Raw genomic sequence first — 13,103 nt, 5'->3', positions numbered from 1 at the left:
TGAGAAGTACACCCTAAACCTAGGACCTATGCTACTTTTCCTGCATACCTAGAAAAGCTATAGGACATCCGCATTCTCATAGCCAAAACCACACATGGTGCTTGAGCATTCAGGGTTGGTTTTCTCTTGGGATTCTTTCTTCCTATTTGGGCAGTTCTTCTTCATATGCCCTTCTTCATGGCAATGAAAGCATTTAATCAATTTCTTGCCACTCCTAGACTTAGACCGAGACCTACCTTTAAACCTAGGGTCTTCTTTTTCTGTTCTAGAGTTCACTGCCAAAGCTTCTATTGCAGATTTCTGGGGCTCTACTTTGTGCTGCAAATCCTTGGAATTCAAAGCTCCTATCACATCATCTAGGGTCAGCTTATCTCTTCCATGTTTCAAGATATCCACAAAGGTCTCATAGGACTTAGGAAGAGAGTGCAATAAGACCAAAGCCTTATCCTCATCTTCATACTTAATATTTATATTCTCAAGATCCAAACACAGTTTATTAAAACTGTCCATATGATCTTGCAACCTTTCATTTTCACTCATCTTGAAAGAAAATAATTTTGTTTTCAAGAACAGCTGGTTGGAGAGGGTTTTAGTCATATAAAGAGCATCTAACCTATTACAAAGCTCCTTTGCGGTTGACATCTTTGACACCTCCCGCAATACTTTGTCTCCTAGGCTTAGAATAAGGGTGTTAAAGGCTCTTTTGTTGGTTTCTTTTCTCCTATCCCTGATTTCCTTTTTCTGGACTTCAGTTAGGGTTTCGGGCATAGGCTTTTCAGCCTCCAAGGCTTCCTCCAGTCCAAGATTTCCCAAAAGGGCTCTCATCTTCATCTTCCATAGGCCAAAATCATTTTAGCCATCAAATTTCTCAACATCATACCGTGTGGCAGAGGCTATAGAAGCCATTCCTGCGGGTATGTGATGAAATTTTAAGTTCTTGATGGTTCTTGATGAGAGGCCCGGCTCTGATACCAATTTGTTATAAATTGGGAGCTTTGGCAGCCTTTAATCCTCTCAAGAAACCAATCAAATACCACCTAACACACTCTCAATCACTCTCAACTCATTGGCCAACACACCACAATACAAACAAATAATAAAGAACAGAATTTAAACAAGAACATAACAAGAAAGAAACATTCAAACCACATGTGAAGACAGAATTTTATCCTGGTTCATGCCAATTGAATCGGCACTACATCTAGTCTTGAAACCACCACCGAGCAGCCTTCTTTATTGATGAAAACAGTACAAAACTTCCCTCTTTGATATAAGTTGGGAGCACTGGCAGCCTTTAAACCCTCCAAGAAACCGATCAAACAACCCTCCAAACACTCCTAACTCACCTACAACCCACAACCAACACAACAGTCTATAGAAGAACAGAATTTAGGTGCAAGAACCGAACAAGAAATAAAATATTCTCACCATATAAGAAGACAAAATTTATCCTGGTTCATGCCAATGAATTGGCACTACATCCAGCCTTCAAACCACCACCGAGTGCAACCTTCTTTATTGATGAAAACAGTACAAGACTTATCTCTTCTCTCTCTCACGATACAAGCCTTCCCAAAAGAGTACAAAACTATAACTCACAGCTTTCTCACTCTCAAAGCTCTCGTGAAATCAGAAGAGAACATGCGGTTCTCTATCCCTCAGCCCCCCTACCCTATTTATAGAGAATAGGGTGAAAATTCCTAGGGCTGGATATGATATTACCAGTTTTGCCCTTCATTAATAACTAATTATTACAAGAAAGCCCCCAGCCTATCAACTAATCAGAACCGCATACAAGACTACATATTTAATCTATCACTAACTCTAGACAATCCTTAACAATTCTCCACCATTTGTCTTGAGTGTGATACCTTCCATCTTCATCCATCAAAACCTTTTGGCTTGCTCTTCCTTTTGTTTCCCGCATGATAACCTGATCATCAAATCAATCAACAAACATTAAGAAAATCAAAAACAATGCTGTAAATTTCACCAATGGATCACCTAGGACAATACTTTCAGCTGCACTTAACTAAACCTGCAACTCTCATTACAATTATCTACCTCTTCAAGGATCTTCCTAATGAATATATTTCTAACATCAATATTATTGGTCTCTACAAGGTGTCTACCTACACTCCACCATAAACCGAATCCATACTCAATGTTACTCATTAATACCAAAGTGTCCAAACCTTCATACAACATCACAACACAGTGAACCTCTCCCGGATTGGCCTTTCCACTGTTAGACTTTATTCCTAGCTCCCATATCCGGCCTCTTAGGCTTTACCACTGTCTTTCTTTTATGTTTGCTTCAAACAAACAGGACTGCTCATCTCTACCTACCAGTCTACCAAGATATGCTTATGATTGGGAGACCTAGGCTGCCTTAAGCTGTCCTATTCTAATTCCAACCTCTATGCCTTATCATTCCAGCTTCTCCTCCTTCCAACAATCTCAAAACACTGAATTTACCACCTCAGCTACACCTTGAGATTCCCATTGGATAACTATCAATGAAGCTGCCTTACTCTTCCTAGGCATACCATTGAAATTGACACAGCTACTCCTATGCACTCAATTTTAACCCCTTGGACCATCATAAGAGACTCCAATTCTTATAATATTTTGGCTTAGGAATTACTTAACTCATAGAGAGACCTTCTAAGCAATAAACCTTGCTTACCTTTCCCTCTAACCTCTAATCCCTTGGGCTACACTATAAGATCACTTTTCCCTTAGTTTAAATTTCCATGGATACTTGCTGATTAGTGACACCTATTTGACCCAAATTAAGCCTTCATGTACTGCTATAACAAATGGCCATGTCTAGCCATTTCCCTAGACTTTTCCCATTTCCCAGCACTTCCTTAATTTACAAATAGACACTTCACAGCACTCCACCTCTTTAACCTAAGGGATCTTTCATCTAAGTCCAAGCCTCTCCCCAAATTTACATGGCTCCATGCCATTCATTTGGACATGAGTGCATCACCTTTTCTTATACAAGAGGTTCTATATCCCAGCCTATCCTTAGCACTCAAGGCAGTGCATAAGCTTCTTAAACCCAGACATTTCATACCTCATTAGAACCTAACTTAAGACCTATCACTACCCATCCTAGGCAGCACTCTAAACCTTCTATTCCCTTGCTCATTTCCTAGAAGATGATTCTATTTCCCTTTCCTTGCTTAATCCTGATTTTGATCAACATGGGCTGCATCATACAAGACAACACTTGCACACACCCTTTTCCCCTCATTGTTTACAAGGACCCTCACTGCAAGAGCCAAAGCTATCTTAAACACTAGCTTCCTCCTCTCACAATCTAGCCCAAGTTTACACAATGAATATGATCAAAACAAAAATTCCAGATTTCCCTATTGCTATGCCCTGGTTCATAGGTTAGTTTAGGACATTCCCAAAGGTGTCTCCTTGCTGTTTTCTTTACACAGCATCCCAGATTTCATCCATTGCCCTTAGCATCAGCTAATTTCATGTCCTATTGGTAGAGTTTTCCCACATAGGTAAGAACCCTAGCTTTTGAAAGACCTAGGCATACCTATTCCACAACTCTACTCCACCTAACCTTTCATACCAGAAGCAATTTCCAGCAAGCTTCCTAAATTCCAGTAAGCTTATATACGCTTGGGAATTCCTTAGGGACACACCATCACCACTAGGTTCACTTCACCTAGCTCCACCATGAGACAAGGCCTAGATAGGTTCCCAAAACATCCTAGAAACTGATTTCTAATGGATTTACTGATTTTGGAGACTTCTACATCTGGAGACTTAGACAAACTACCTGGTTTCTATTCCTATACACCTGCAAAATTTCCCATCTCCTAATATCCCTAGAATTAGATACCTCTCCTAGTCCTTGCTCACCATTGTGAGCCATCCTCAACAAATGACACAGCCTAACCTTATCATAGGCTATCCTTTAGTGGCTGCAGCTTATCCTCATATAAATGCAAGCATGCACCACACAGGGTTGCTACTATCTCTCTAAGAGATCCTTGCAACTTCTTAGGACTTCAATTCTCGCTATCTAATTATTCTTAAGGACATTAGGCTTTTTATTAAAAACAGGGACATATTTTACAGCTTCTAATAATCTGGAATAGCTCCACCATGCATCTTATTCTCACATCTCCAATTATCTTGGCCTTAGATTGATGCCTAGACAAACCATTTCCCCCACCACCATGACTCTATGGGTAAATACCCATTTCCTATGAGAAGTACACCCTAACCCTAGGACCTATGCTATTTTTACTGCATACCTAGAAAGACTATAGGATATCCACACTCTCATAGCCAAAACCACACATGGTGTTTGACCATTCGGGGCTGGTTCTTTCTTGGGATTCTTTCTTCCTATTTGGGCAACTCTTCTTCATATGCCCTTCTTCATGGCAATGAAAGCATTTAATCACTTTCTTGCCACTCCTAGACTTAGACCGAGACCTACCTTTAAAACTAGGGTCTTCTTTTTCTGTTCTAGAGTTCACTGCCAAAGCTTCTATGGCCGATTTTTGGGACTCTACTTTGTGCTGCAAATCTTTAGAATTCAAAGCTCCTATCACATCATCTAGGGTCAGCTTATCTCTTCCATGTTTCAAGATATCCACAAAGGTCTCATAGGACTTAGGAAGAGAGTGCAATAAGACCAAAGCCTTATCCTCATCTTCATACTTAATATTTATATTCTCAAGATCCAAACACAGTTTATTAAAACTGTCCATATGATCTTGCAACCTTTCATTTTCACTCATCTTGAAAGAAAATAATTTTGTTTTCAAGAACAGCTGGTTGGAGAGGGTTTTAGTCATATAAAGAGCATCTAACCTATTACAAAGCTCCTTTGCGGTTGACATCTTTGACACCTCCCGCAATACTTTGTCTCCTAGGCTTAGAATAAGGGTGTTAAAGGCTCTTTTGTTGGTTTCTTTTCTCCTATCCCTGATTTCCTTTTTCTGGACTTCAGTTAGGGTTTCGGGCATAGGCTTTTCAGCCTCCAAGGCTTCCTCCAGTCCAAGATTTCCCAAAAGGGCTCTCATCTTCATCTTCCATAGGCCAAAATCATTTTGGCCATCAAATTTCTCAACATCATACTGTGCGGCAGAGGCTATAGAAGCCATTTCTGCGAGTATGTGATGAAATTCTAAGTTCTTGATGTTTCTTGATGAGAGGCCCGGCTCTGATACCAATTTGTTATAAATTGGGAGCACTGACAGCCTTTAAACCCTCCAAGAAACCGATCAAACAACCCTCCAAACACTCCTAACTCACCTACAACCCACAACCAACACAACAGTCTATAGAAGAACAGAATTTAAGTGCAAGAATCGAACAAGAAAGAAAATATTCAAACCATATAAGAAGACAGAAGACATAATTTATTCTGGTTCATGCCAATGAATTGGCACTACATCCAGCCTTCAAACCACCGCCGAGCGCAACCTTCTTTATTGATGAAAACAGTACAAGACTTATCTCTCCTCTCTCTCACGATACAAGCCTTCCAAGAATGAATAAGCCTATTCTAATTCACAACTTCTAATTCACAACTTTCTCTCTCTAGGCTCTCGCAAAAATAGAAGAGAACATGCGGTCCTCTATCTCTCAGCCCCCCTGCCCTATTTATAGAAAATAGGGTGATATTTCCTAGGGCTGATTATGGTATTTCCAGTTTTGCCCCCCACTAATAATTAATATTACAAGAGAGTCACCCACCTATTAACTAACCCTTAACCGCATATAAACTGCATATAAACCTATCACTAACTCTAGACAATCTTTAACAATCACATTGATTTATTTGGATAACAAAATTCAATTGAATCAATATTCTGTTTGCTGATAGGAGTCTAATTTGTCTCTATCAATGTATCTTGGCATATCTATGCTCGTATAACTGTGTCATCAATACAAAAATGGACTCTCCAATATTGTAAGGAGCAGATATCTAATACAATAAAAATGAATGAGTACGGAGGAGTGTTCATGTAGCCTTCTAATACTTGGCTACCCTGTGATTGAATGAGACGTCTCCATAAAAAAGACAGTACAAAATCTGTAGAATAAAAATATATACACAGGATGAATCACTAGGGCACATTGAGGAAATAACTTATGCTAAGATGGGTGGGAGACAGCGAATGCAAATGGCCTAAAATTGGTTAATGCAAGAAAAATTCTGATAATGTGACTGAAAGTAAATATAGTTGGACCATAGGATTTTTGTATGTAAAATATAATTGGAGCCACTATTCCCCTAATGAGCACGATTTCCTTGTTTATATTATATTATTGGGCAACTTCCATTAATATTCAGTTTGGTTCATTCATAGAAAAAGCCTTAATCTGTAGTAAGTGATTGATTTTTGTCTAGTGCATCCTCTGCTTTATTGCTGTTTCTCAAACATATGCTTTTCCTATTTCTAGACTTATATTATCTATGATTGTGGTTTATTAGGGGGCCCATCTGGTAGAGTTTTAGTTTTCAGCTTTCGTTTCACTATTTTTACAATGAAAACAAAAAACAGTGTTTGGTTACTTGTTTTTGTTTTAAAAAATTTTGAAAACATGTAAAAGGTGTTTTCACATTTTTGTTTTCATTTTCATCTTTCTTCTCCCCTTCTGCCCCTTCACTGTTGGCAACTAATGTTGCTAGAAAGGTTTGAGGCTAGCTGCGACTGCTGTTGACTCTGCTGTTGCCACTCAACGACTCCAGATCATGTGGCAGCCATCTTCATTGGTGATGGTGGCCCTGGGGGGCCTCCTTCCCTGATGACGGTGACTTGTAGCAGCAAGGAGGCTTCTCTTCATCTTTAGGCTGACTTCTCTTCGTCTTCTCTTATTTTCATCTTGGTGCATGGGACTCTAATAGATTTGGGAGTGACCGGCAACCGCTGACATCTCCTCCAGTCACCAGTGATGTTAGGGATTGGAGAAAAATAATAAAAAAAAGTAAAATACAAAACAGAAAATGGATGCAATGTTGTTAGATATGTGAACTTTTCATTTTTCTTTAAGATAAAAACCAAAACTGAACACAAAAATTGAAAATAAAAACTGAAAGTTTTGTCAAACGGTCCTTAGTTTTTTCCTGACCTCCTTGTGGTGATTGCTTTTTGTCAGGTTTTGGTGATTTTCCCACATCTTGTTAATCTTCCCTTGGATAAGTTCCAAGTTGCACTTGGACGTGTTCTCCAGGTATTTCTTTCCATAGAGCTATTTGATCTGAGTTACATTGACATTATTCTCATTGTTTATGTAGCACATTCATTGTGGTACTATCAATGTATTAACCTCTTGAGTTAATTTGCATATGATGGATATTGAGTTGGGCTAGATGGACAGCCCTTTTTTATTTTGTCATCATAAATTAAAATAAGATATGGTAGTGTTTTTATATTGTTATTGTAGCTTTATTTGTTGCAGTGCATATTTTTTTTATCTACGTTTTCCTTATTATTTGAAGGGCCCATTTCTCCATTTGATATGGATTTTCCATTAGAAACATTTTCATATTCCAATTAAGAAGGCAGATATCTGGTCTTTTCCATTAGTGTTGATTTTTACTTTTTGGGCGAAAATTATATCTTAAGAAACATGGGTACATATAGGACTATTCGGTATGGATAAAAAAATGGACTCCAACAAGGGTTACATTTTTTTTTCTCATATATAATATATTTTTGTTAGCTATGTCTGTAAAACTAATATCCACAGCAAATAGTATAATTCAAGATCTATATTAAATTCAATTTGTAAATATAAAAAAAGATCATAATCTAATACATTGTTACAATTTAGAAACACCGATCACTGTCTGATGCAGATACACATAAAAAAGTACTCCCGCATCTTAATTAAGAGATATAAAATTGAGCATATATTTTAGTATCTAGTAAAAAAACAAAAGAATAGTTCATCAAGATAAGAGAAAAAAAATCTTAATTTTTTGTCGTATACATTTCTTTAGTACTACATCAATGTAAGGTATTTCATAATGTAATTGGGGTGGGTTCAGAAGGGATGATTGGTGCTGTATTCTGGCCTAAAGTTGATCCATTTTATCCTATTTGCCACAATCCAGTCCAACATCGACTATGACGATTCCAGATCCCCGCTACTAGCAGTTTGCCCCTTTTTTGGCAGTTTTTTTTATTATAACAACAATGGTCACAAGCCTTAATCCCATCAGGTGGGATTGCAATTATTTTATTATCCATAAAAAGCTTGTACTACTAGGGGTGGGTGAGTTTGGACCTTGGTTTTCAGGCCAAATTGCAATCATCAACAATGGCAGTGTGATATATGGGATATTATGTTGAATGATAGGAGGGCATGGGGTGGTCACAACATTGGATGAGCATGACCAATTTTGGGGATTGATGACTCTGATGATAAAGAGGCATGAATGTAGTGTTAAGCATGATGAAGGTGATGGGTGATTGGATGAGGTCAAGAGCTTGTGGTTGTATTTTTGAGATGACTGGATTACCTTGATTTAGTTACTGAGTTGTGTCAAAGCAATGAGTCCTTGAGTTTAACTTAGTATGTGTCTCATTTATCAATAGTCTATCCTTTTTGACTTGTGAAGAAGTCAATTTATGGCACTTCATTTATTCTGACAAGCCCATTAAGGTTTTTTAATTTTTCATACCTTCAGGAGGGGGGCGATTTGTCCAAAGTCGAGGAGAATGTAATCTGCATTTCTTTTTGGTTGTTTTGCCTGTTTTTGGGGGGGGAGGGGGGCTGTTTGGTATTGTATGAAGGATCCACATTAACTTCATCAGTATTCTTTTTTCTTTTTAATGTGTGAACATACAAGATTCTTGTAACATTTATTGACAACTCCATTTTTTAGGGTTCTCATTCTGGTCAAGTTCTATCGCCAGCTGAAGTACTAATTGCTATCCATGGAATCGATCCTGACAAGGACAAAATTCCCTTGAAGAAGGCATTTTGTTTCTTCCTCATTCCCCTTTTCTTCTTACCATTGTACTGATTTCTGGAGCTAATTAATCTAGTGATTTAAACAGGTCACAGATGCTTGTAATGCTTGTTTTGAACAAAGGCAGATATTCACCCAACAAGTTCTTGCAAAGGTCCTGAATCAATTGGTACGTAGCCTCTGTGACTTACAAACTTTTTCAAATTTAGTTGTTGTTCTCAAGCTGACAAATAGCAAGTGTTATTCATGCAGGTTGAGCAGATTCCTCTTCCTTTGTTGTTCATGCGGACAGTCTTACAGGCTATAGGTGCTTTTCCAGCCTTGGTAAGAAACTATGCGACTGATTTACTTCCTGTTGTTAATCAGTAACTGACGTGTGGTGGCTCTAGGTCTCACTCGGATAACAACCAAAAATCCTCCAACTTTATTTTTTGCTTACACTGAGGATGGTTGTCTTCCTTTGGAGTTTATAGGCTTGTTGAAGCTTAGTCCGTAGTGTAGACCTGTTGTGCAGTCTCAACCTTGTCACAGCACCCTTGAGAATCTTAAGCAGTTGGCTAACTACAGAATTTGTGCTGTGACACATCGTCTTTGGCATCACCTCAATGCCACCGTGTTCTCTCTTACTGCATCACATTCCTCTTGACGAGTTCGGAAGATTGAGCTCCCTTCTCAGTTGACAAGTATCCACGCCATGAGGGAACACTATAGTTAACCAAGTAAATGAGGGATTTTCTATGCCATTTAGATCTTGAAGAACCCAAGGTTCATTGTGTTGGATCACCTAGGAGTCTGTTGGGCTGGTGGTTGGAGCTGAATGTTTGCCTGGTTCACTTCCCTCCTACAAGGATTTTGATCCTGACTGGACTTAGAGAGGAACCTGAGATGTGTGCCTCCTGTACACATAATATGATCCACAGCCCATGTTCCCCAATAAAGGGTACTGCTGCTGTTGTAAATTATGGGTCTGGTCCTTCACAAGGACTCAACCAAACCAAGTGTGCCTCCAGGAATTTGAGGACTTTACTGCCATGATCAGGATGCCTGTCACTTGGTTTGTCCGTTTCCTATTAATCTGAGTTTTTTTTACCATAACGAAAGATCTAGATATTTTTTTATGAGGTAAACATAAGTTACAAAAGCAACAGAGGCTAACAAGAGGAGAGGACTGCAGCTTCCTCGAGAGGGGCTAGGGGGAGGTTTAATATCAGAAATGCATTTTTCAGAAAGATTTAGATTTTTACTCTGCCTAAATTTCCTTTCTTCCTCCTTCAGGTTGATTTAAGCTTTCTCTCTCTACCCACTTTATCTTCAGTCATCCCAAGTCATCTAGTGACCAGTAGGTTTCTAGAAGCTCTTTGACCCATTACCTCAAGATGGTTGAAACAACCTTCATATTTATCAGTAACTGAACCATTTAGTGCTGTTGTGCCTTTACGCATTTAAATGATTGTTTATGTAATAAACGGAACAGTTATTCCCATCTGTTGAACACCTTACCTTTAATCTCTCAAAAGTTGACATCATTTCAAGTCAAAGTTTTACTTTCTAATCTCTGTTAAATATATCAACATTTTGTTTTTCTAAGTTGTAATATATAGAAACTGAGATTTATATGTTTCTTTTCATTGCATGGGCTGTTGTTTGTGGTGATGTCTTTTAGATTATTTTTTCCTGTAATCGGATGGATCAGAACAAAGATAATAATAAAGTATATGATCTTCCTTCAGAAAATAAAGATAACTGACGTCTCTCAAACCCCACCCCCTCAAATAAAAAAAGATAAAAAAATAAAAAAACAAAAAGAGAAGAAAGGAAGAAACAGATAAATAGTGTATTGATATTCCTACTCACAGAAAGTAATGTTCTTTTTGTTGATCCTTTGACAACTACAATCATGATGAGCTTCTGGAGTTGTTGCTAATCAGATCCTGGGAAAAAAGAAAGAACAAGAAGATAAGCCAAGCTTGGCTTAATATCTCAGGTCTAAATTCAGATAGTGTCATGCCGTCAGCATCAAAAGAAAAAAAAAACATGAAAGGAAAAACAGTCATCTAGTGTGTTTAACAGACCCTCCTCTTTTTGTTAAGCTACACCACCATTGATTAAATGCTTCCTGGTTATTTTACAAGATTGGGCGATTAGTCCTGTTTTCCTACAATATCATTTATTTGGTTGAATATGACCTGAGTCCTGTGGGTTGCTATTGCAGGTGGAGTTCATAATGGAAATCCTTTCTCGTCTTGTGAACAAACAGGTTCCCCCTCCCTTTTTTCTTTTTCAGTTAATATAGCTGGAAATCAATCCCTGATCTGGCCTATTTAACAATTTTGTTGCTTATGCTGTCACAGATTTGGAAGTACCCCAAGTTGTGGGTAGGATTCTTGAAGTGTGCTCTCTTAACAAAGCCTCAGTCATTCAGTGTGTTGCTCCAGGTTTGTTTTTATAGTTGCACTTAACTACATTGGTAATATCACATTAATAACTCATAACATCTTTTGGGTGTGCGGCCGGTGGGTTTATTCAGTCCACACTTGAAGGGTAGTGAGTTTAGTGACTGCCTCACTACATTGGTAATATCAAATTGAGACCAAGCCCTCTCCTAAGAAGTTGAAAGTCATGTGACACAAGCTCCTGCTATTCTATGCTCTTGTGAGCTCTTCCATATCTTTCTTTTGCATTTCTGACCCCTGTAGTGTAATATTTATTTTTGGCCAAAAGACCAATTTGGTGTCTACACTGTACGCCAATTTTCAGTTTCATAGTTACACTTTTCTATAGGTTAGTTGAGTACTTGAACTTTCAAAATTGTCTAAACCTAGTACCTGTCGTAAGTGAGCCATTAATGGCGTTAGTTGTTGTTAGTCAGTCTAATAGTTGACTAACAACTGGTATCAAATTGGCCCATTTTCCGAGGTTTAAGTATTAAACTAATCCAGTTTTTTACTTACACAAAATTTGCATTATTTAGTGCTAAATTTTTACTAGATTATTTTATTTTGCATCTTTTTTCACAGTTAAGTAATGGGAACATGCCACATTTAAATTACAAAGATATATAAAACTAAAACTAAATCTAGGGGTGTGCAATTTCAGTGGTGGTGATTTGCCTACCTTATACTTGTCAATGGACTGGCTTTGAACCTAGATCCGATCTATTTAATCAAGTCTGGTATTATACATGGATCTCATTACCTAAACTTAGAACTGAATCTGATTACATAAATCATAAAAGGTCTGGATGTGGATAATAGATTAAATAAATAGTATTAAATATATTTCATATTTAATATAATATATTCAATTAAATAGATAATATATTTAATATATTTCATATTTGATTGATATAATTCGCCCTGGGCTACCTTGTCTGCTGAACAGTTTTGATCCAAATCCAAGGTTTGGTTAGGCAATATTAGGGTGGAGTTTGAATTGATTCTAGACCTCATTGATCACATCTCGACAATCACCCTGTTCCTGGCACCATGTTAGCCCATTTATTGACCATGAGTAAGCTGCTGAGAGTCCCTCAAAAATAGTTTCTGCCATCTCTCTCTTGGGAGTGAACATGCCCATAACCTAAGATCATAGTTTGGTGCTATTACGGATTTCTTGGTTTAGAATATGATCTTTAGGAACAAATGAAAATCTGCTTGATTCATCATCCAACCTTCCCCTGATGTTATGGCACTCACGTTCTAGAACAACCTGACTTGGGATCAGTGTAATATACTCTTTATCATTTGTACTAAAATACTTTGAAACTATGTACTCTACCAAATATTTGTAATGAAATTACCTTGTTCTCTTCACGCCAATTACTAGACAGACATCTGTTGCATACTCTGTTTAACATTTTCAATCTTGCTGTTTGTTGATTGATCCCTTGTTAAATTTCAGTTTCCCCCGGTGATTGCTCAATTAAATCTATGCATTCTTGTTTATTTTTTTGTTGGTGGCCTGTCTTTTAGCTACCTCCAGCACAGCTTGAAAATGCATTGAACAGAACAGCAGCACTTAAGGCTCCCTTGGTTGCTCATGCCAACCAGCCAAACATACGTGCTACACTTCCAAGGTTTGCTTAGTATGTTTCTTTATTACTTTGCTGAATGACTTTTGTCCTTTCCTG

The 13,103-nt window shown here is 37.9% G+C and overlaps 1 protein-coding gene across 3 annotated transcripts in view; it reads left to right on the top strand.

Annotated features, from left to right (window-relative positions):
* The window catches only part of LOC127791181 (uncharacterized), a 34,037-nt gene that overhangs the window by 20,224 nt on the left and 710 nt on the right, over window positions 1-13,103 (top strand). For 2 of the 3 annotated variants that reach the window (XM_052321017.1, XM_052321016.1), the window contains exons 20-26: window positions 7,153-7,227; window positions 8,888-8,980; window positions 9,063-9,143; window positions 9,227-9,298; window positions 11,187-11,231; window positions 11,326-11,409; window positions 12,946-13,049. In XM_052321017.1, the coding sequence (XP_052176977.1) occupies window positions 7,153-7,227; window positions 8,888-8,980; window positions 9,063-9,143; window positions 9,227-9,298; window positions 11,187-11,231; window positions 11,326-11,409; window positions 12,946-13,049 (554 nt within the window). Of the gene's footprint in view, window positions 1-7,152; window positions 7,228-8,887; window positions 8,981-9,062; window positions 9,144-9,226; window positions 9,299-11,186; window positions 11,232-11,325; window positions 11,410-12,945; window positions 13,050-13,103 lie in introns of those variants that run through there. The other variant, XR_008020882.1, reaches the window with a different exon arrangement.

This window comes from Diospyros lotus, chromosome 14 (genome assembly GCF_014633365.1).
Source record: "Diospyros lotus cultivar Yz01 chromosome 14, ASM1463336v1, whole genome shotgun sequence".
Classification (NCBI taxonomy): Eukaryota; Viridiplantae; Streptophyta; class Magnoliopsida; order Ericales; family Ebenaceae; genus Diospyros; species Diospyros lotus.
The sequence above is the reverse complement of the archived record's forward strand: the minus strand, read 5'-3'. Positions and strand labels throughout refer to the sequence as shown.